The 24,886-nt window shown below is 41.5% G+C and overlaps 1 protein-coding gene across 8 annotated transcripts in view; it reads right to left on the bottom strand.

Annotated features, from left to right (window-relative positions):
* Window positions 1-24,886, bottom strand: part of FCRL5 (Fc receptor like 5) — a 39,256-nt gene that overhangs the window by 12,640 nt on the left and 1,730 nt on the right. For 2 of the 8 annotated variants that reach the window (XM_054480692.2, XM_054480686.2), the window contains exons 2-9: window positions 23,682-23,702; window positions 21,063-21,317; window positions 18,975-19,226; window positions 18,418-18,702; window positions 17,016-17,294; window positions 13,238-13,516; window positions 8,785-9,063; window positions 1,772-2,050 (exon numbers count right to left, since the gene is read on the bottom strand). In XM_054480692.2, coding sequence (XP_054336667.1) covers window positions 1,772-2,050; window positions 8,785-9,063; window positions 13,238-13,516; window positions 17,016-17,294; window positions 18,418-18,702; window positions 18,975-19,226; window positions 21,063-21,317; window positions 23,682-23,702 — 1,929 coding nt within the window. Of the gene's footprint in view, window positions 1-1,771; window positions 2,051-8,784; window positions 9,064-13,237; window positions 13,517-17,015; window positions 17,295-18,417; window positions 18,703-18,974; window positions 19,227-21,062; window positions 21,318-21,759; window positions 21,816-23,681; window positions 23,703-24,886 lie in introns of all 8 variants that reach the window. The other 6 variants (XM_054480668.1, XM_054480677.1, XM_063650148.1 and 3 more) reach the window with 5 other exon arrangements.

Genomic DNA, 24,886 nt, shown 5'->3' with positions numbered 1-24,886 from the left:
GGAACCTTTGAAAGAGGAAGGGAATGTCAGCAGTTCAGTTTTAGAGATGCTCAGATTGATGTGCTTTTGAGATATTTGAGTGAAGATATGTCATGTGCAGATGCTCAAGTGGGAGGTCCCTTTTAGAGATAGAAGTTTAGGAATCATTATTGATAGATGACCAAGCCATTTATACATGACATACCCGGGATCATCCAGAGAAAGGATTTAGATAAGAGAAGAGGGCATAAGTCAAAGTTCTGGAACATGCCAATGCTTAAAGGTTTTCTATAAAAGGAGGAACCAGTAAAGAAGACGGAGAAGAAGTGGCCAAGGAGAGAAGAGAGCCAGAGAAGATAGATTCACTGAAGGGAGGGTTTCAAGAAGGAAGAAATGGTAAACAACATGGAATATATCTGAGATGTCAAGGAAGATGAGGATTGAAAAATGGCCATTGGATTTAAAGCCTTGAAGGTCATCGGTGACCTTTGTGAGAAACATTTTGGTGGAGAGATTGGAAAAACCTAGTAGATTAGAGCCTAGTGGATAATGAGGACATGGAGACAGCCTGGGTAACTGACTGTTTTTGGAAGTTTAGCCACGAAGGGGTAGTGTATGGAGGTATAAGTGGGACCAAGAGAGGGTTTTCCTTGGATATGGGAGAGATATACCATGTTACATGCCAGTGCAAAGGATCCTACAGAGACAGAGATGTTGGGGGCCACAGAAGAGAAAGGGATAATCAGTTTCATAGCTTCTGAGAATGCACAAAATGATGAAATCTGGAGACCAGATGGAGATGTTCATCTATAGGGAGGGAAGTCCTCTCCTCTATATTTTAGGAAAAGGACAGATGAGTTACTGGGTGGATACAGAGCTAGACACTCAATTTGGTGGTGGGAGTGGAGGGGGTTATTGTCTAGTGGAGTAGGGAATTAGTGGAGGTATTAGTGACCTGCGAGTTCTGTTGAGGTCTGAGAACAATAGTGATAGGAGGAGCTGACGCAAGCAGAAGGCCGGGGGTGGTTGTCAGATAATAAGGGCTTAAAATTGTCCTTTTGGAGATGAAGTAGTGTATGTATGTGGGAGTGACTGACTGGTGTGGAGAGACAGGCCATGGGGGTTATACATGTGACCATGAGAGTCATGAAATGATGGCAGATTGTGAAGTATGGAGAAAGACTGAAAGTACCGTGCCAAAGCCTTCACTGAGAGTGGGCATAACTAGGAGTCTGCCTGTGACAAGGATGCATGGAGGATCTTGATGTTGCTGAATGGAACAAGAGCAGGTAAGGAGGCAGAAGAATTATGTCTTCTAACAAGGGTCTTGGGTGGGAACCCAACCCACTCTGGGACAGGGGCAGGAGAGGCTAGAGAGAAATCTGTGAGCCAATAAGAGAATCGTGTTGGCCTTTTTATTGATTGGCAGACGAGAAAACCACAACTAAATCTCTTCCAAGGTGAAGCACACAGAACTTTATAACTTTCTTTCTTACTATCACAGTTGGCCAGAATATAGTTTGTATTTTGAAAGCCTTTACTCCTATGTTAGGGGAATTTTGGTCACAGTGGCTGGACTGCTGCTAGCAGGAAAAGTACAGCAAGGGAAGGGAAGGTGCAAGTTCCTGAACCTGTAGGATACAAAACTCAGAGATGGAGGCTGTGTAGGCACCGAGCCTGACAGGGTGTCATACAGCAAATGACTCTAGAAACTGTACCTTTGATCTTGGCTACTGGTAAAGTTAGGGGAGATGGTCTTTTTATATTTATGCTGCTGGTTAGGTCAACTTACCTACAACACTGAGTGATACTGTGTCACTGTGCTGGGCCACTAGGCCATTGTTGGCCTCACATGAGTAGTTTCCAGAATGTTCTGCAGTCAGAGAGAGGTTGAAAGAAGCTTCTCCTCCAGAGGGGGCTGAGATGCTCCCCAGGGTGACATCCTCATGATAAAACCAGTACAGGATTGGGGGAGAGCCTCTCGGGGCCTCACAGTGAAGCTCCAGCTGGTCCCCCACCACAGCCTGGGCCCTGGGAACCCTGAGGGTGAGGATGGGGCGAGACACTGGAACTGAGAGAGAAAATGAGTTAGGGACACATGTATTTTTAAAATTAAAAACAGCTCTTTGTCCTAGCTAGAACAATCAGACAAGATAAAGAAATAAAGGACATCCAAATTGGTAAAGAGGAAGAAGTCAAACTGTTGCTGTTCACTGATGACATGACTGTGTACCTAGGAAACCCTAAAGACTCATCCAAAAAGCTCCTAGATCTGATAAACGAATTCAGTAAAGTTTCAGGATACAAAATCAATGTACACAAATCAGTAACACTACTATACACCAACAGTGACCAAGCTGAGAATCAAATAAAAAATTCAAACTTGTTTACGACACCTACAAAAAATAAAATACTTAGAAATACACCTTCGCAAGTAAGTGAAAGATATCTATAAGAAAAACTACAAAACACTGGTGTAAGAAATCGCAGATGACACAATCAAATGGAAACACATCCCATTCTCATGGATGGGTAGAATCAATATTGTGAAAATGGCCATCTACCAAAAGCAATCTATAAATTCAATGCAATTCCCATCAAAATACCACCATAATTCTTCACAGAACCAGAAAAAAAAATCCTAATATTCATATGGAACAAAAAAATGAGCCTACATAGCCAAAGCAAGACTAAGCAAAAAGAACAAATCTGGAGGCATCACATTACCTGACTTTGAACTATATTACAAGGCTATAGTTACCAGAACAGCATGGTACTGGTATAAAAACAGACAGGTAGACCAATGGAAGGAGAGAACACAGAAATAAAGCCAAATACTTACAGCCAACTGATCTTTGATAAAGGAAACAAAAGCATAAAGTGAGGAAAGAACACCCTATGCAACAAATGGTGCTGGGATCATTGGCAAGTCACGTGTAGAAGAATGAAACTGGATCCTCATCTCTCACCTTACACAAAAATCAACTCAAGATGGATCAAAGACATAAATCTGAGACCGAAAACCACATAAACCCTGGAATATACTTAAAAAAACTCTTCTGGACATTGGCTTAGGCAGAATTCATGACCAGGAACCCAAAGCAAATGCAACAAAAACAATAATAAATAGATGGGTCTGAATTAAACTTAAAAGCTTCTGCACAGCAAAAGAAATAATCAGCAGAGTAAACAGACAACCCACAGAGTGGGAGAAAGTATTCACAGACTATGCATCTGACATGGGACCAGTATCCAGAATCAACAAAGAACTCAAACAAATCATCAGGAAAAAACAATCACATCAAAAACTGGGCAAAGGGCATGAATAGAATATTTTCAAAAGAAGATACACAAATTGCCAGCAAACACGTAAACATGCTCAATATCACTATCAAGGAAATTCAAATAAAACCGCAATGCGATACCACCTTACTCCTGCAAGAATGGTCATAATTAAAAAAACAAAAAATAATAGACGTTGGCATGAATGTGGCGTAAAGGGAACAGTTTTACACTGCTGGTGGGAATGTAAACTATTACAACCACTATGAAAACAGTATGGAGATTCCTTAAAGAACTAAAAGTAGAACTACCATTTCATCCAGCAATCCCACTACTGGTTATCTACCCAGAGGAAAAGAAGTTGTTATATGAAAAAGACACTTGCACAAATGTGTTTATAGCAGCACAACTCATGATTGCAAAACTATGGAACCAGCCCAAATGCCCATCAATTAAGGGGTGGATAAAGAAAATGTGATATATATGCATGTGTGTATGTGTGTGTGTGTGTGTGTGTGTGTGTGTACACTATGGAATACTACTCAGCCATAAAAAGGAACAAAATAATGGCATTCACAGCAACCTAGATGGAGTTGGAGACCATTATTCTAAGTAACTCAGGAATGGAAAACCAAACATTGTATGTTCTCACTTATCAGTGGGAGCTAAGCTATGAGGATGCAAAGGCTAGGAATAATCTAATAGATTCTGGGGATTCAGTGGAAGAGTGAGAATGGGATGACGGATAAAGTACTACACACTGGGTTCAGTGTACACTGCTCTGGTAATGAGTGCACCAAAATCTCGGAAATTACTACTAAAGAACTTACTCATGGAACCAAACACCACCTGGTCCCCAAAACTACTGAAATTTTTTTAAAAATGAAAAACCCAGCTATTCATTTAATAAAATCAAACTTTACAGAATTATCTAAGTAAAAAAAAGTTTTACCATTTTCTTTATTTTTTCAGAAATTACTTCTGTTGAGTATTTGGTGATACTTTCTAGATCTTTTCTATGTATAAGTACACTCATAGACACATAAATAAATACATTGAAAGCACACACGTGCATGGGATCACAATAACATACTGGTCTACAACCTGCTTTTTCTCCTTAGCTATATATTATGGGCATCTTTCTGTGGTATTACTTAAAAATCTACATCACTAACTTTTGAAACTCATCTTTATTAAAGCATAATTTACACACAATAAAGTACAACTTTTACATTTACAACTTGATAATTTTGGAAATATATTACCTGATTTTATTTTATTTTATTTTTGAGTCAGAGTTTCACTCTTGTTGCCCAGGCTGGAGTGCAATGGCATGATCTCGGCTCAGCAAAACCTCCGCCATCTGGGTTGAAGCGATTCTCCTGCCTCAGCCTCCCGAATAGCTGGGATTACAGGCATGCACGACAATACCTGGCTAATTTTGTATTTTCAGTAGAGACAGGGTTTCTCCATGTTGGTCAGGCTGGTCTTGAACTCCCAACCTCAGGTGATCTGCCCGCCTTGGCCTCCCAAAGTGATGGGATTGCAGGTGAGAGCCACCGTGCCCGGCCTACCTGATTATTCTTGACAATGACAAAGTATTCCATTGTATAGCTATGCTATAATACATTTAAGCATTTTCCCATTAATGGATGTTTGAGATGTTGTTGTTTCTTAAATGTCAAGTAATGCTGCATTAAGTAATTCTGTAGATATATTTTTGTATATTTACACATGCATTTCTTAGGATAAATTCTTAGACATGGAATTTCTGGGATGAAGTATACAAACATTTTAAGTAATAAGTTATAATGTCAAATTGTTCTTCTAAAAGACTGGACCTTTTAAAATACAAAAGTACAGGCAAAAAAAGCAAATATTAGACAAGTGGGATTACATCAAGCTGAAAAGAATTTGCACATCAAAGGAAACAATTAACAGAGTAAAAAGATAACTTATAGAATGGGAGAAAATATTTGCAAAGTATATGTCTGACAAGGTGTTAATATCCAGAATATGTAAAGAAGTTAACAGGAAAAAACCAAACAAGCTGATTAAAAAATGGGCAAAAGACTTTAACAGACATTTCTCTAAAGAAGACATGAAAATGGACAACAGGTACATAAAAAAAGGTCAATATCACTAATTATTGGGGAAATACAATTAAAACACCAATGAAGTATAACCTCACTCCAGTTAGAATGACTGTTATTAAAAAGTCAGAAGAAAACAAGTGTTGGTTAGGTTGTGGAGAGGAAGGAACCCTTACATTGCTGGTGGCATTGTAAATTAGTACAGCCACTAAAAGAAACAGCATGGAAGTTTCTCAATAAAATAAAAATAGAGCTACCATATTATCCAGCAATTTCACTGCTGGGTGGATATTCAAAGGAAATAAAGTCGCTATGTTGAAGAGATTTCTGCACTCTCAAGTTTATTGCAGCCCTGTTCACAATAGCCAAGATATAGAAGCAATCTAAGTGTCCTCCAGCAGATGAATAGATAAATAAAATGTGGAATACATACACAACGGAATAGTATTCAGCCATAAAAAATAATGAAATCCTGTGATTTGCAGCAATATGAAAAGACCTGGAGGGTGTTATATTTAATGAAATTAGCCAGGCACAGACTAATACTGCATGATTTCACTCATATTTTGAATATAAAAAAAAACAAAGTTGATACTATAGAAGCAGAGAATAGAACTGTGGTTATCAGAGATTGGGGAGGGGAGAGGGAAGAGGAGGATAGGGAGAAGTTGGTCAATGGGTATAAAGTTATAATTCGACAGGAGGAATAAATTCTGTTCTATTGGACAGTAGGGTGATGACGGTTAATGGTCAGTTATTATATATTACAAAAAAGCTAGAAGAGAGGCTTTTGAATGTTTTTATTCCAAAGAAATGATAAATGCATGAGATGATGGGTACATTAAATATTCTAATTTGATCATTATATACCATGTATGTGTATCAAAATATCAAACCGTACTTCCATAAATATATACAATTACAATGTGTCAATTAAGACGAAAAGGTTGAACCAATTTACACTTGTAATAACAGTTTATGAGAGTTTGTTTCCTCTTTCCCTGATCATTTGTGATCATATCAATGCACAGGTTTATTTTTATTATTTATTTTTTTTGTCAGTCCTAACATCTATGGTTGCGCCACCCGAAGAATTCACTTGTTCTCTCCTATGTGACCCTACAGGCTACTAGTTGGTTTTCCATGGAATTTTAGTGAAGTATAAGCTATTAATGATGAGTAACTGTTGACAAAGTATTCAGAAACGATTTACAAAATGGACATTTTGAAATCTGTCACTAATTTTTTAAAACAGTCCATTCTTTTTGAATTGTGAAATAATTCACAATTTACTCTGAAATAATAATAATCATGAGAAAATGATTGTTCCTTTACTTCCTCTCCTTCCTCTAACTGATTTTTCTTTGTTACATTTTTTTTACATTTTCAGTGTTCATAATAGTTACTTTCTATTCTGTGACCATAATTCTCACAGTTGATTAGTCTTTGTTTCTATATCGAAATCAGTGGTTTCCAGTCTTGTCTACACAATATTCTCACTTGAGGTTGTGTCAAAAAATACTGATTCTGTGGCCCCATCTGTGAGATTCTGAATTGAATTAGTCTGGAGAGGGGCTTAGTAATGTGTCTTTTACAAAGGTCTTTGACGAGTCTAATGTGCAGCCAGGGTTGAGAGCCAGTCATAATGCAGTTTCCTCATTATGAGTCCTTTATATTCATTTACATCTTATTGGGCTAGATTTTGTCATTAGGTGATTTTTCCAGAAGGCTTAGTGCATTCTCAGTTTCCTGAATCCCTGTATTTTTGACAATGCCTTTTTGAGTTGATATAAAATTTTCAGTTATTATTCTTCCCTCGCAGGTCCAAGTCTGGACCTCCTCTCTTTTTGGTATTGAGTGCCCTGCAAAATCTAAGACTAACTTGATGTTTTTCTTTCTGAGATGACTGCTTTTTTCCCAATGATCATAAACACATACATATATTTTTAACCTCAAAGGTCAATAACTTCATCAACATATATGTTCTGATCTACATATTCAAGTTTTCTTTACTTCCCAACAACTTCTACTACATTTTTGAGTTTCATTTTACTCTTCGGTTCAATTTTCTGAGGGTCTCCATTTTAATTATCCACATAACTGGATAATGGGGGGGCTCCATTGTCTGATTTCCATATTATAATTTTTGCCTTTATTTCTGTATCTTTCTACTTTGCATTCTGTGTAGTTTTCTCAAATTGGTTCTTCATTCAATTAACGGTTTTCAAAGGTATCCATTCTATTCTTACTGCTTCAAATTGGTATTTCATTTCTAAAATAACTTTGTTTTTTTCCTCTTGGGCTTTGCTAGATTATTTTTTAAAATCCCCTCTTATCATCTTGTCATATCATGTGTCCACTAAATTACAAATGTTGACTGGGGACCTACTCTGTGCCAAACACTGAGTAGGCACAGGGATGTTGTGAAGACCAAGATGGATGCGGTTCTGTTCTCATGAAGCTTACATTCTACTGGCATTAAGGGTGACAGTCAAGAAACAGAAAATAAAGAGGCTTAAGATGCTGCTGAATATGAGAAGAAAGTAAAACATGGATAAAAACATAGTAATGGGATACAGAATGAGTGAAGTCTAGAAGCTTCCTAGATAGATTTGGCTCTGACTTTGGAGTAGTCTCAGAACATTCACATTTTAAAAATAACCTCTTTACTCAACAAGTTATGCTAGGGGCATGTCTGACACATCAGGCTCAAGATTTTTCTATCATACCATTTTGCTTCTCTGAAAAGAAAGTAAACTTTCCCCCAGTTTCTAATAAACAAAGATTCAAGTAAAAACAGAAGCAACTTAGCTCCTAAAAAGACACCAAATCATACACATACAATTTGCACACGTTTCTTGAATGTATGTCATACTTCAACAATAGTTTTTTAAAATAATGCAATAAAATGATACTGATTTTAGTGGGTTAGAAAACAAGGGATCATAAAAACTCCAGAAGTTTGAGGAGTTGGTTCCTAGGGAGCCATTTCCCCGTTTGTTCACCAGCAGCTTTCTCCAAATCTACCATAAGATTGGAAATCCTTTGGAGAATGTAAGGTCTTGACCAATATTTATCTATAAGACTGTGCTTGTAGCTAAGTTAATATGTAAATGTCAGTAGAGAAGTAGGACACGCTCCGTGCATCAAGAAAAATTGGTGTACTGTTAGAACATACAAGGAATGAGGAGAAAATACAATAAATAAATTCATTTGGTAAAAGCTGGGGAATCTACTGAGCTGTTTTAGGGGTCTGGCTGAGCCAGGACTTACGAGTACTGAGAACCCCAGCTAGTTAGTTGAGGAGGAAGCCAAGAAGGGGATTAAGTTGATTAGGGGAGGAAACTGGACAGTGCAAACAGATTTTTAAAGGAATGAGTGAGAGAGAACTTGGCCAGGGGTGGGTGACTGGTAAGAACCCAGCACTTACCAGTGACAAAAAGGCTAACCACCTCACTGCGTTGGGGACCAAAGCCATTTTCAGCTGTGCAGTAGTAATTCCCTGAATGTCCTTCAGTCAGAGAGAAGCTGAAGGACACTCTTCCCACAGAGGGTGTTGAGCTGCTCCCCAGGGGCATGTCCTCATGATAAAACTGGTATAGGATTCGTGGGGAACCTCTGTGGACCTCACAGTGAAGTGTCACAGTGGCTCCTTCAAAAGTCAGGGCCTCAGCAGAGAGGAGGGTGAGAACAGGACAAGACACAGGGACTGAGGAAGAGAAAAATTGAGTCAAGAGTTGCTTTTGTCTCTTACTGTAGATTTCAACACTTGGCCAGTGCAGATGCCCAGTCTCCAGTACAGGATCTCCAGGCTTCACCTACCTGGAGGACAGCCAAGCAACTTCTCAGGTTTCTCTGACCAGCCCTCCATGCTGGTCTTTCCCTATCTGTTCATTTTTCCAGCAGACCAGCAGTCTCTTCTTCTCTCATGGCTCCTCTTGTAGTGTGACCTGCCTCCCTTTTGCAGAGGAGATGATGCTTTCAAGGAAGAAATTTCTTGTTTTGCCACCACCAGACTCACTTGCACTGCTCCTCACTTCTTCCTGCAGCCATGCAGGCTTCCCTGCAACCATGGAAGAGCCATGCCTGGCCTGCCCAAGGGGGATTTTCCTATGTCTCTTGACCTTGTGCACATCTGCCTCTGTTTTAGACATAAAGTCCTTACCTATTTTGGCTTCTTCCTAGTTTGGAACATTTTGGTGTGTTTATCTCCATATGAGAAAAACTATCAGACAATTCAAAAACAACTTTATTTGTATTTGAAGTTCCTCACAGTTGGTTCCTCCACTTTTCTGTGGACAGAATTCTGGAAGAAGTGACCTACATTTATCATCTCTACTTCTTTATCTCATATCTCATGTGCATATTCTGTCCATTACAACTCAGTTTTTACCCCCAATAATCTACTAAAGCTGATTTTTCATGTTTATGAATGTAGTAATGATGATAATGATAAATATAAAAAAGATATTTGTTATAATGATATTATAGTGCCTTTAAGTTCTGGTGTGTATGTATTTGTCAGATGTAATTTGTGAATATCTATATGTATAAAGACACTAAGTTAATCATCAAAACAATTCAATGAGTAGGTATTATTGTTGTCCCTATGTCACAGATGAAAATACTGAGGCCCTGAGTGGTTGAGTCACACAGCTAGTAAGTGAAGAGGCAGCAGTCAAGCCCAGGTATTCTGGTTCTAGTCTGTGTTCTTCTGCCAAAAGGTACTTTGTGGCTAAATTCACTGGATGTGACTCAGTTTTTTTTTTTTTTTTTTTGAGATGGAGTCTCACTGTGTCTCCCAGGCTGGAATTCAGTGGCATGATCTCAGCTCACTGCAAACTTTGCCTCCCGAATTCAAGCAATTCTCCTGCCTCAGCCTCTCAAGTAGCTGGCATTACAGGCGACTGCCACCACACCTGGCTAATTTTTGTATTTTTAGTAGACACAGGATTTCACTATGTTGGCCAGGCCGGCCTCAAACTCCTGACCTCAGGTGATCCACCTGCCTCAGCCTCCCAAAGTGCTAGAATTACAGGCATGAGCCACCTCTCCTGGCCATGACTCAGTTTTTATCTTTCATCATCTCTTAGCTTTGCCTTATCCAAACTGGCTCACTATCATCTGCTTAGAACATGTTCTACCCTTGGTGACAGTGGGGCACACTCTCCTAGTGAGTGCCTTTTCCCTCAGCCGGAGTACTTCCTTCTCATGTCCCATTTCCTCTACTGGGACTAGACTGGGGATTCTGTCCAACTGGACATTCCCTTGTTGGGCCCCCTCCTTCACTCCTCAAACAGGTTGCTCTATGACCTGATCCTCACTGTACTGCTGGAGTGGTTTTCCCCAACATTTAAAACCTTCATAGAGCCCAGATTGCCCTGCAGAATATGGCCCAAGCCCTTACTCTGCTTCTAAGTAGGTTCTAACTATGTTGTCTTCCCCAACCTTATCCTGCGGTTCTCCACTGTTCTGTCTATGCTTCAGTCATTAAGAACTGACCACTCTCCAGTTCCTGGAAAGTGTCCTCCCTCCCTCACCACAACCCTTTTCTCCATCAGGTCTCATCTTGTTGCGGGAAGTCAGGGACCCCGAACGGAGGGACCAGCTGAAGCCATGGCAGAAGAACATAAATTGTGAAGATTTCATGGACATTTATTAGTTCCCCAAATTAATACTTTTATAATTTCTTACACCTGTCTTTACTGCAATCTCTGAACATAGATTGTGAAGATTTCATGGACACTTATCACTTCCCCAATCAATACCCTTGTGATTTCCTATGCCTGTCTTTAATCTCTTAATCCCATCATTTTTGTAAGCTGAGGATGAATGTCGCCTCAGGACCCTGTCATAATTGTGTTAACTGCACAAATTGTTTAAACAATATGAAATCTGGGCACCTTGAAAAAAGAACAGGATAACAGCAATGTTCAGGGAACAAGGGAGATAACCTTAAACTCTGGCTGCCTGTGAGCTGGGCAGAACAGAGTCATATTTTTCTTCTTTCAAAAGCAAATAGGAGAAATATCACTGAATTCTTTTTCTCAGCAAGGAACATCCCTGAGAAAGAGAATGTGTCCCTAAGGGGAGGCCTCCGAAATGGCTGCTTTGGGGATGGCTGTCTTTTATGATCGTAGCTGAGGGATGAAATAAGCTCTGGTCTCCCGTAGTGCTCCCAGGCTTATTAGGATGAGGAAATTCCTGCCTAATAAATTTTGGTCAGATTGGTTGTCTGCTGTCAAACCCTGTCTCCTGATAAGATGTTATCAATGACAATGCATGTGCGAAGCTTCATTAGCAATTTTAATTTCGCCCCGGTCCTGTGGTCCTGTGATCTCACCCTGCCTCCATTTGCCTTGTGATATTTTATTACCTTGTGAAGCATGTGATCTCTGTGAGCCACACCCTATTAGTACACTCCCTCCCCTTTTGAAAATCACTAATAAAGACTTGCTGGTTTTATGGCTCGGGGGCATCACGGAACCTGCCGACATGTGATGTCTCCCCTGGACACCCAGCTTTAAAATTGTTCTCTTTTGTACCCTGTCCCTTTATTTCTCAGACCAGCTGACACTTAGGGAAAATAGAAAAGAACCTACGTGAAATATTGGGAGTGAATTTCTCCCAATATCATCTCAAATTCCAAGAATTGTTTTCTCACTTCCCAACTCAGATTGGCATGCCTTTCATCTGCTCCTGCAGCCACCAGATGCTTCTAAACTTAGGTTGATGTTTTCTCTATTACTTGTCTGCATTTGCTATTAGCCCCTATGAACTGTGTGGGCAGGGCCAGGTTAGTGTAGTCTTAGATGCATCCTTAGATGTCACTACATCTAAGTGTATATATGCAATCAGCATTTATTAGGTGAAGAAGTGGGTCATTGAACAGGACTTTAAACATCTCTGAGTGTGTTTGATCATGATGTCCCTGTCTCCACTTTCCTTGGGCCTCTGAATGTTAGGAGTACTGTTCTTTTTCTACATCATTTGATGTCTTCCCCTGGGTTCCCTGGTCCTCTCCTTTATAATCACACACATCCATGTGGGAGGGACTGGATTCTTGCTTGTCTTCCAAGCTGGTATTATTGTTTTACAGGAGAGGAAACTGAGGCCGCTTCCAGGACCAACCAAGACTGGACTCTCTGTCTCCAGTATAGGCCCAAATCACACTGTCTCCTTCAACATAGAACCTGGCCATTTAGCCATACATGGATGGTTCAAAACTGAGATCCAAGCTCAAAGGAAACCTTTTTGATGTCATAACTATTGACAGCTACCTGAGTAGCCGTGAGGGCATTAAGCCAAGCAAGCAGAGGTTAAGCTGTCTCCTGGCTTGCCCTCAGCCCACCGCTGTCTGTGCCTTTCTTACCTACTGCCCAATCAACCCTAAAAAAAGCTTCAGCAAGGGAGACATGTTGGGTTAACTGTGATCCAGTGACTTGTCTTTGTGTCTTACATGACTTTGTGTCTGATTATTCATTGATGTCTGATGTTAACTGGACAGGGGACATTTCTGTGCTCTTGAGAACTGAGTCTGAGTCTATATCCACTAAGAATAATTTAGTAAACAAAAATCAGGCATCTGGCAGATCTACAGGACAAGTGAAGAGCATGAGAAAAGCAATTGGCTGCTCAGAATTTGAGGAGCAGGGAAAAGAAAGCTGCTGCATCATTAGGCAGGGGTGGGAAGGCACCCAGACTGCAGTGGGATGAGGCTCAAGGGGCAGACAGCTGGTTCAGTGAGCTAGAGAGTGGAGGAGGATATTAGGTTGTTCCACACAAGAAGCAGGATACTGGAAGGTACATGCTGACTTCTGAAGGGCTGGGTAAGAGAGAACTCTTGGCCAGGGGTGGGTGATTGGCAGGAACCCAGGGCTTACCAGTGACGGAGAGGCTCACTGCCTCACTGCGCTGGGGGCCAAAGCCATTGTCAGCTGTGCAGTAGTAGTTCCCTGAATGCTCTGCAGTCAGAGAGAAGCTGATGGCCACTCCTCCTGCAGAGTTGGCCGACGTACTCTCCAGGGTGGCATCCTCATGATGAAACTGGTACAGGATGGGGAGTGAACCTCTCTGGGCTTCACAGTGAAGTGTCACCTTGGCTCCCTCAAAAATCAGGTCCTCAGCAGAGCTGAGGTTGAGGACAGGATGAGACACTGGGACTGAGAGAGAGAAAAAATTAGTCAAGATTTGTTTCTGCCTCTTGCTTTAGATTTCATCAAAGGAAAATAAATCTTGGGAACCCCAAATCACTAGGCCAAAGGTAAAAATCAAGCTGGGAACTATTTCAGGCAAACCTGCCTTTTATTTTATTCCTTAATAAGATAATTTCAAAGACTTTTTTAAAAGCTACATACCTTCCTCAAAATTTGTCCACTGAAATATTTTTTTGTGGGCCCCAAGATCTTTACCCTAAAATGGTTCTGTTTTAAATGGTTCTGTTTTACCCTAACAGTGTAAATTGATAGCTGATTGTCACAAGTGCAGGAAAAAAGACAGAACTTTAAGTCATTGCTGCTTACAGGAGACAAATGCATATCTGATTGTTTCCCTGATTGAAAAATGCAGACTCACTGGGCTAAAGGAAGACAGAAGTGACTATTCCTCTGCTCCTCTCTCACATGTAAATTCTGTATTCTGCTAAAGGTTGATCAAAGACTCAAAAGAATGCAACAGTTTGTCTGTTATTTACACATACTTTTAAAAAAATTTATTCCTTTTTCTCCAATATCTTCCCTTTCACCTTTAAATATTGAAACTCTCAAAATCATCTTTGGAGAAGGCAGGGAGCTAAATCTGGGGCACATGTCCTTAGCCATGGCAAAATATACTATCCAAATTGATTCAGACCTGTCTCAGAGAGTTTTTGGTTCACAGATTCAATGTTTCACCAATGCAGTTGTTCAGTCTCCAGTCCACAGGCTCCACCCACCTGCAGGGTGACCCAGCCATTTCCCAGGCTACTCTTACCAGCTCTCCTGTCCTCCATGCTAGTCATTCCCTGTCTCTTCCTTTTTCACCAGACCTCTTGTCTTTTCTTCTCTCCCAGCTCCCCTTGTTGTAGGACCTGCCTCTCTTGTGCAGAGATGTTGCTCTCAAAGGAGAATTCCCTTATCTTTCCACCAGTGGAACCACACCCTTACCTGCACCAGCTCCTCACTCCGACCTGGGCCCTGAGGCTATGGAAGAGCCCTCCTTGGCCTGCTTGGGGGGATTTTCTTCTGTCTTTTCATCCTGTGCTCACCTGCCTCTGTCCTAGATAAAATGTTTTTACCTCTACTGGCTTCTTGCAAACACCATTTGCATGTGTTTAACCCTCTCCATGTTAAAAAAAAAAACAAGAAACCATCAGACAATAGAAAAACAACCCTATTTGCATTTGCAGTTCCTCACAGTCGATTTCTCCACCTTTCTGTAGTCAGTCTTCTGGAAGAAGAGACCTACCTTTAACATCTCTACTTCTTTATCTCATATCTCATATGCATGTTTTGTCCATTACAACTTGGTTTTTATCCCCAACAATCTACTAAAGTGGATTTTCATGTTTCTGAATATAATTATGATGATAAAGATAAAAATAATAAAATAGATATTTGTTATAATGACACTATAGTGTCTTTAACTAAGTTCTGGTGTTTGTGTATTTGTTGGATATAATTTGTAAATATTGATATATAGAGAAACACTAATTTAATCATCAAAGCAATTCATTGAGGTGGGTACAATTGTTGCCCCTCTTTCACAGATGAAGATGCTAAGGACCCAAGTGGTTGAGTCACACAGTTAGTAAGTGAAGAGGCAGCAGTCAAACCCAGGTATTCTGATTCTAGTCTGTCTTCTGCCAAAGAGTACTTTGTGGCTAAATTCACTGGATGTGACTCAGTTTTTATCTTTCATCATCTCTTAGCTTTGCCTTATCCAAACCAGCTCCCTCTCTTCTGCTTAGAACACATTCTGCCCTTGGTGAGAGTGGGGCACACTCTTACAGTGCCTCTTGCCTCAACCAGAGTCCTTCCTTCTCAAGTCCCATCTCCTCTACTGGGACTGGCCTGGGGGTTTGGTCCAACTGGACACTCTCTTGATGAACCCTCTCCTTCACTCCTGGCTGCCCCCCAAACTGGCTGCGCTATGACTTGTTTCTTACTGTGCTGCTGGAGTGGTTTTCCCCAAGATTTAAAGCATTCATGGAGCCCAGATTGCCCTGAAAATATGGCCCAAGCCCTTACTCTGCTTCTAAATATGGTCTAAACATACCTTCCTCTCCAACCTTATCCTACTTTTCTCCACTGTTCAGTCTGTGCTGCAGTCGTCAAGAACTGACTGCCCCTCCAGTTCCTGGAACATGCCTTCCTTCCCTCACCACAATCCTCTTCTGAAATGTTCCCACTCATCCTCAGGTCTCAACCCACACATGAGTTCTTCCAAGAAATTTTTTCTCACTTCCCAACTCAGATTGGCATGCCTTTCCATCTGCTCCTGCAGCCACCAGGTGCTTCTATCCTCAGGTTGATGTTTTCTCTATTACCTGTCTGCATTTGCTATTAGCCCCTACGAACTGTGTGGGCAAGGCCAGGTTAGTGTAGTCTTAGATGCATCCTTAGATGTCAGTACAGTCTGGTCCATGGAATGTATGCAATCAGCATTTATTAGGTGAAGAAGTGAGTCATTGAATAGGACTTTAAACATCTCTGAGCATGTTTGATCATGATGTCACTGTCTCCACTTTCCTTGGGCCTCTGAATGTCAGGGACACTGTTCTCTTTCTACGTCATTTGATGTCTCCCCCTGGGTTCCCTGGTCCTCTCCTTTATAATCTCACACATCCATGTGGGAGGGACTGGATTCTTGCTTGTCTTCCAAGCTGGTATTATTGTTTTACAGGAGAGGAAACTGATGCTGCTTCCAGGCCCAACCAAGACTGGACTCTCTGTCACCAGTAAAGACCCAAATCACACTGTCTTCTTCAACATTGGACCTGGCATTCAGCCATGCATGGATGGTTCAAAACTGAGATCCAAAGCTCAAAGGAAACCTTTTTGATGTCATAACTATTTGGCAGCTACCTGAATAGCTCTGAGGGCATTAAGCCAAGCAAGTAGAGGTGAAGCTATCTCCTGGCCTACCCCCAGCCCACCATTGCCCGTGCCTTTCTTACCTACTGCCCATCAACTCTAAAAAAGGCTTGAGCAAGAAGGACATGCTGGGTTATCTATGATCCAGCGACTTGTCTTTGTGTCTTACATGTCTTTGCCTTTGGTTTATTGATTAATGTCTGATATTAACAGAACAGGAGATACCTCTGTGCTCCTGGAAATTGAGTCTGTGTCTACTGAGAATAATATAGTGAATGAAAATCAGTCATCTGGGGAGCCACAGGACAAGTGGAAAGCACAAGAAAAGCACTTGGCTTCTCAGAAATTGGGAACCAGGGGATAGAAAGCCACTGCACCATCAGGCAGGGGTAAGAAGGCACCTCGACTGCAATGCAATGAGACTTGAGAGGTAAACAGCTGGTTCAGTGAGCCGGAGAGTGGAGGAGGACATTAGGTTTTCCCAAGAAAGAAACCGAGGATACGGGAAGGTATATGTTGACTTCCGAAGGGCAGGGTGAGACAGGACTCTTGGCCAGGGGTGGGTGATTGGCAGGAACGCAGGGCTTACCAGTGACTGAGAGGCTCACAGCCTTACTGGGCTTGGCACCAAAGCCATTGTCAGCTGTGCAGTAGTAGTTCCCTGAATGCTCTGTAGTCAGTGAGAAGCTGATGGATGCTCCCCTTTCACAGCGGACTGACTTGTGCCTCAGGGGGACACCCTCATGATAAAACCTGTACAAAGTGCGCAGAGAATCTTCCTGGGTTTCACAGTGAAGTGTCACCTTGGTTCCCTCAAAATTCAGAGCCTTTTCAGGGCTGAGAGTGAGGACAGGATGAGATGCGGGGACTGAGCAAGAGAAAAAGTTAGTCAAGAATTGCTTTTGCCTCTTACTGTAGATTACAAGGCATGGCCAATGCAAATGCCCAGTCTCCAGTCTCCACCCTTACCTTGCTGCCATCAGAACCACACACCCTTACCTGCACCTGCTTCTTGCTCCTTCCCTCTGCCCTATGACTATGGAATGTTGCACCTGAAGTGCCCAATTATTCTGAGTCTTCTTTCCTATTCCTGTTCATTTCTCCTTCACTTGCATTGGCCTCAGGGATTTATTTGCCATTGCTAGTTTTTCCTTAAAGATTAGCATAGTCTTCTAGAGCTTTTTCTTCTGCTCCTACTCTCTCCCTTGGCCCAGACTGAGCTTCTTTATTTACAGGTGAGAAAACTGAGTCAGGGAGAGACTAGGAGACCTGCCTGTGTAGGCTGTTTTCAGGGCCAGCCAGGGCCAGAGTTGGTGCCCTGACTCCTAGTCTGGTGATGATCACATTGTCTCCTTAGAAGTGAGCCCAGAGTTTGCCATGAGTGGAGGGGTGACACAGGGCTCTACAGAAGCTGTTTTTCCCTCATCACTGTAACTACCACAATAGCTTTGAAGGAAGGATGGTGCTGTATACTAGTAAGGGAGGTGATGTAATCTGGGGTGCATATTTATACTCATAACTAGGGAATGGTAAACCTCCAGAGTTACATATTTGGAGTAACTATGATGTTGCAACCTGTCTTTGTATCCTACAGAAATTTTCACATTGGTTATTGTCATAAGTAATGTTAATTGGGACAACAGATACCTCTGTACCCCAGAGTCAGAGAGCTATGCCCCAGCCCATGGCTTATCCCTATGGGCCTAGAAGAAAAAAAAAATGATGTCAGGGAAGAGAACCCTGTGAGAGAAAAGAAAGAATTGTATTTAATGGCATTGAAAGAAAAAAAATAGACCTTTCTTTTCTTGGATTTTCCTGGGTCTAAGCTCTTCTAAGATGTTCACAAGAGTAGAGGTCTCTTTGCCTGCACAACTCCCATTCTCACAGGTATGAGTTTTCTCTACAAAGACTGGTGACCCAAGCTGATATGCAGCCCTCTCCCACTTTTCCAGCCCTCTCTGCAGCAAATCTCAGGTTCCACCAACACTTACTCTGCACCTGTATCCAGGATCTTGGGCTGTCAGATATGATGCTGTAAGGCATTGTTGCTGCCTGACACCAGTAGAATCCTGAATCTTTACTCCACATGGCAGTAATCTGGAACTTCGGGGAGAGACTCCAGCCTGATCCCAGGGTCTGGTCATCTCTGAAGAAGCAGAACCGGAGAGGGACATCTGACCTCTCTAGAGAGAGCCGGGTCTCACAGGTCAGGGTCACTGGGCTCCCGCTGATGGGCTGGAAGGAGCTGGCTCTCAGCACTGGACGTGTAAATGGCTCTGGAGAGAAGAATCGCAACAGTCCCAGAGCAATGAGGCTGGAACTGCTTTGGAGAAAAACACAGCTCAAGCAGCAGCACATCCAAAAGCAGGCAAAGAAAGGAATGCCATTGATCCCTAGCTTCCTTCAGCCCAAAGCACTACTATACTTCCTCTGCTCCTTGCAGGAATGTGTCCTGTGGTTTAGTGGTATTCCAGTCCACCCTTTTCCTCCTGTTCTATCTCTATGACCCTTCTGACCAACTCACTTCACAAAATAGTGAACACTTTACCTTGGACTTGGATTTTGACTGTGTTGGAAGAAACAGGGCAACAACTTTCCTTATATCCAGTACAGTGATATGCACCATTGTCCTTGAGACTTGCATGAGGAATATGGAAGTCAGTTCTTTTATTAAGGAATGCCAGGACATTATCATTCTTGTAAATAGTATTATTTAGTGTTACTTTCGCCTTTGCCCGGCACCTCAGAACCACAGAGTCTCCTTCAAACACAGAAAGTGGAGCTTGCAGGATCAGTGAAGCTATGAGAAACACAATAGAGTTATTTGGTTCATCCTATTGTTTCCCCTTTCTTTTCATTGTTTTTCCAAGTAGATTTTATTTTTAAAAAAATGGGTTGGGAAAAAGAACTCTTAAAATAATTATCATTTCTTTTTTTCTGATTTAAAAATGAACACATACACCTTGAGAAAAGTTGAAAAGCAGAAATGTAGGTAAAATCACCTACCATCTCACCACCCATATTTTGGCATATGTTTTTCCAGTTTTCTCTTCCACTTTCAAGTACTTGAGAGCTCATGCATATTTCTTTTATGGAATAATAATAATATTTGTAGATTTGATAACTTTCCTTTCACTTACTATGCTATGAACACTTTCCTATGTCATTAGTATCATTATTGAACCTGATTTTTAATGTTCACAAAGTTTTCCTTCACTGGCAGTAATGTAATTTCTTTAATGAGTTTTTTTTTTTTTTTTTTTTGAGACGGAGTCTCACTCTTTCGCCCAGGCAGGACTGCAGTGGTGCTATCTCGGCTCACTGCAAGCTCCACCTCCCCGGTTCACACCATTCTCCTGCCTCAGCCTCCCGAGTAGCTGGAACTACAGGTGCCCGCCACCAAGCCCGGCTAATTTTTTGTATTTTTAGTAGAGACAGGATTTCACCGTGTTAGCCAGGATGGTCTCGATCTCCTGACCTCGTGATCCGCCTGCCTCGGCCTGCCAAAGTGCTGGGATCACAGGCGTGAGCCACTGCGCCTGGCCGAGTATTCTTTTTTTAAACCATGTTAAGGTCTGCCATTTTCAGGGATGGACATCTTTGGTTGTTTCAGTAGGCAAATTCTTAAGAGAGGGATTGTTAAGTCAAAGAGTATAAGCATTTTTATTTATTTCTTGCTAGTACAGTGCTTCCACTACATTAAAAAATGATATAACTTCAACTTCAAAACAGGTGGCTTTAGGACAAGAAAGGAAATGTCTCTTCATTTATCTTTCTTTCTCTGTATATTTATCTACCTATGCATTATCTACCCATAAGTATGAACAATTCTCCTGCCACTTATTATTCCAAGTAAATAATGTGACTTAAAACTATACATAGAGGCCAGGTGCAGTGGCTCACACCTGTAATCCCAGTACTTTGAAAGGCCTAGGTGAGCAGATCACTTGAGCCCAGGAGTTCAACATTAGCCTGGGCAGCATGAGGAAATCCCATATCTACTAAGAATACAAAAATTAGCCAGGTGTGATGGCAGGCTCTTGTAGTCCTACTTACTAGGGATACCGAGGTGGGAGAATTGCTTGAACCCGGGAGACAGAAGTTGCAGTGAGCCGAGATAACACTACTGCACTCCAGCCTGGGTGACAGAGCAAGACTCCATCTCAAAAAACAAAACCAAATCAAACCAAATCAAAAAGCTATACACAGATTCAGGAACCATTCAAATAAATTAGTCCTCAGACTTTCTGGTACCAGAGAAGCTTGTAAAAAATACAAATTGCTGGACCCCACTTCTATAGATTTCGATTGAATAAGCATTGGTAGGTCCTGAGTATATGTATGGTTGATAAACTGCCCAGGCTTTCTGACTCAAATCAAACTTTAAGAACCACAGGTTTAGAGACATTAATCCACTCAAGTAAAAATTCTATTCATTTTAATTGTTTAAAATTAAGCAGCTAACCCCATTCCCTGTCTGGTTGTATTCTGAGCTTTTTACTCTCTCCCTGTCTTACCACAGTGTAAAATAAAATTGTCCACTCATGAAGGGTCTGAGGTAAACAGTAACAACAGCTAGAGAGAAACATGGGCTGAATTGATTTCTAAAGTTGGTGCGTCTTTCACGCTCTCTCACCTGAAGAAAAATCCAAGTGCACAGGGCTACTGAGAGGGGAGCCCTGGGCCTGGCATCTGTACTCTCCAGATTTCTGAACCTCAAGGGTATTGTCTGGGGTTTCTCTTAGTATTTCTTTCCCAAGGTACCGATGGTACCATTTTGTTTTCTGTGGTAAGTAGAAGTGAAATCCCTTGCAAGTCAGGGTCACTCTCTCTCCTTGGAAGACTGTGGTCCATGGAGGCTGGAGGGAAATAATGGGCCTGGGTGTCCTTGCTGAAGAGGAAAGAGAAAAGGAGTCTGAGGTGAAGGCGCCTGCAGAGCCAGCCTCAGGGCCTCCTGCTGCATAGCCTGAAGTACCTGGGTTTGGAGGATCTGAAAGAGGTCCCCTGGGAGGGTCACTGATAGCTCAAAGCTCCCTGTCAGCCAGTGGCCCTCACCTCACCCAAGGGAGAAATTGCCCAGGGGATGGCAATGAGCAAAATGATTTCAGGAGGGTGACACCAGCAGGATTCGCCATCAAATATCACAGTTAGGTAGCCTTACATGGAAGTGGGTCCCAGAGAAAATCAATGCTGCGCTGCCATTTCATCATGTTCATACACTCATAAGAAACTCCAAAGGTTATGTTAAAATCACAATTTTGCACTTTCCCTAAGAGAATAAATCATATTATCTTAGGATTTGTCCCTGAGAAAACCTTGAGAGCTCAACTTACCTAATATCTTCATTTTGTAGATGATGATTCAAGTGCCCAGGAGAATCCCATCATAGCTAATTGTGGCAGAGCAAGGAAGGGACAAGTCACTCACTGACATCCAGAGGTGACCAGGACAAAGTTACAGCTGGGGCCACTGATTTGGACAAGGAGAGGGGTTGTAGAGGGTTCTTGCTATTCATGGGTTCTCAATTATCCACTCAGAGCCAAAGGAATGGCAGTAAGAGCCAGAACTAATTAAATGTGGGAGGCAGATAACTTGTCTTCTCCCCATCTCCCCTTTCTGTGCCTTTCTTTTTTGTAAGGACCCAGTTGTTGGATGTCCTGGAGGATTTTACTCCAAAGTGTAGAGAATGCAGCATTCCTGCTGGCATCAGCACAGTGGGATATTTTCAGGGTATTTTTCTGGCTTGCTGATTGGAGAGGATCCTATCCTGAGTCCAGTACACTTGCCATGGAGTTGAAGATGTCCTGCCTGGCTAAATGGGGTCTGTTGGCATAACAGTAAATGCAGGGCTTAGCAAAAGCCAGGAGCTGCTTGGGCATTCACCCCTTCCCCCAGGGAGGGTCAGAGGGTGACCATGGAGCTATCCTGGCCCTTGGGCAATGCCAAAAAACCAGGCATCACTTTCAAATCCCTGCTGACCTCAGCAAGAAAACAGGAGATACTGTTTTAGGTCTAACATTTAAGTCTTTAAGAAAACCTAGGCAATACCATTCAGGACACAGGCATGGGCAAGGACTTCATGTCTAAAACACCAAAAGCAATGGCAACAAAAGCCAAAATTGACAAATGGGATCTAATTAAACCAAAGAGCTTCTGCACAGCAAAAGAAACTACCATCAGAGTGAACAGGCAACCTACAGAATGGGAGAAAATTTTTGCAATCTACTCATTTGACAAAGGGCTAATATCCAGAATCTACAATGAACTCAAACAAATTTACAAGAAAAAATCAAACAACCCCATCAAAAAGTGGGCGAAGGATGTGAACAGACACTTCTCAAAAGAAGACATTTATGCAGCCAAAAAACATGAAAAAATGCTCATCATCACTGGCCATCAGAGAAATGCAAATCAAAACCACAATGAGATACCATCTCACACCAGTTAGAATGGCGATCATTAAAAAGTCAGGAAACAACAGGTGCTGGAGAGGATGTGGAGAAATAGGAACACTTTTATACTGTTGGTGGGACTGTAAACTAGTTCAACCATTGTGGAAGTCAGTGTGGCGATTCCTCAGGGATCTAGAACTAGAAACACCATTTGACCCAGCCATCCCATTACCGGGTATATACCCAATGGACTGCAAATCATGCTGCCATAAAGACACGTGCACACGTATGTTTATTGCGGCACTATTCACAATAGCAAAGACTTGGAACCAACCCAAATGTCCAACAATGATAGACTGGATCAAGGAAATGAGGCACATATATACCATGGAATACTATGCAGCCATAAAAAATGATGAGTTCATGTCCTTTGTAGGGACATGGATGAAGCTGGAAACCATCATTCTCAGCAAACTATCGCAAGGACAAAAAAACAAACACCGCATGTTCTCACTCGTAAGTGGGAATTGAGCAATGAGAACACATGGACACAGGAAGGGGAACATCATACACTGAGGCCTGTTGTGGGGTGGGGGGAGGGGGGAGGGATAGCATTAGGAGATATACCTAATGTTAAATGATGAGTTAATGGGTGCAGCATGCCAACATGGCACATGTATACATATGTAACAAACCTGCACGTTGTGCACATGTACCCTAAAACTTAAAGTATAATAAGAAAAAAAAAGAAAGAAAACAGGAGATATTGGAGATCTCAGGCAGCCATCACAAATATTTTCTATTTATTAGGAAGAGACACTCTTAACCAGAGATGCTGAAGAGCCAAAGACAGGAGAACTCACCAAACTGTCCACTGACAGGAGCTGCAAAAAATAAGAGCCAGAGATGAGCACAGAACCATGATTATTTTGTTTTAAGAAGATAATTCCCTTTTTTACCCTTTAAAAAATTCATTTAAAAACTCTAAATTATTCATCAAATGTATATATATACACATAAATATACATATATATGCATATATATATGGCATGGTATTTGGACTTCTACAATGAATTTTAAAAATGGTATCTGCCATCAAGGAGTTGACTAGTGGAAAAACAGAAACACGATTTAAAATAATATAACACAGGGTATAAGTGCAATAACAGAAATACACATGGGGTATGTTGGGGGCTGAAGGGCCACTAGCCCAGTGTGTAGGATATATGTGTGTGTGTGTAGAGTGTGTGTTTGTGTGTACATGTGTTGAACAGGATGGGTGGATCCTTGAAGGTACCTAAAGGAGATGATACTTCACAAAACTGTGAGTGAGAACGTGAGTCTGCAGGTGGATGTTAGCATTTGTGTGTGGTAAGAGGCGATTTCTACCTTTCAAGGTAGAAAGGGCACAGAAGTGGAGAAATGACATTGGTGCTCAGGAACTGGGAGTGTTGGGGGAAATAAGACCAGAGAAGCATGCAGAGCCTGAGTAAGTGGTTCTAATTTTATTATAAAAGTCATAAGGAGCCATGGAATGGTTTCAAGGAGGAGATTGACAAGGTTAGAATTTCAAACTTTGATGGAGCACTCCGTCAGTGGACAGAATTTAATGGGACAATATGAAGCAGGGAGACTGATTAAAAGGCAGGGCAAGGAAATGGACATGAATTAAGCCTGCCTTGGGCACCAGACTCCAGGCTATACTCTTCATGAGATCATTGAATCCAAGGGCTCGTTATCATCATGCCTAATTTTTAAACAATCAACTGATGCACAGATTATTTAGACCTGATGCTCAGCCCAAGAGATGCTAATGTGTAATTTTTGTCAGAGTATTTATCCAAATTATCTTCATTATCTGCTTTTTTATTTTCCCTTCTCTATAATGCAAGCTCTATGAGACCTAGGACTTTTCTTATGTTCACCATATATCCTCCAGGACCTATAACAGTGACTAGCATATAAAAGATATTCCTTTAATATTCACTAAATATATTTTTGTTGTGTAATAAATTAATTAAAGAACTAGGTTAATAATATAGGGGTAGAAGGATAGAGATTTGAGAAA

Source organism: Pongo pygmaeus, chromosome 1 (genome assembly GCF_028885625.2).
Source record: "Pongo pygmaeus isolate AG05252 chromosome 1, NHGRI_mPonPyg2-v2.0_pri, whole genome shotgun sequence".
In the NCBI taxonomy this organism is placed as follows: Eukaryota; Metazoa; Chordata; class Mammalia; order Primates; family Hominidae; genus Pongo; species Pongo pygmaeus.
This window is presented reverse-complemented; position numbering and strand designations above follow the sequence as displayed.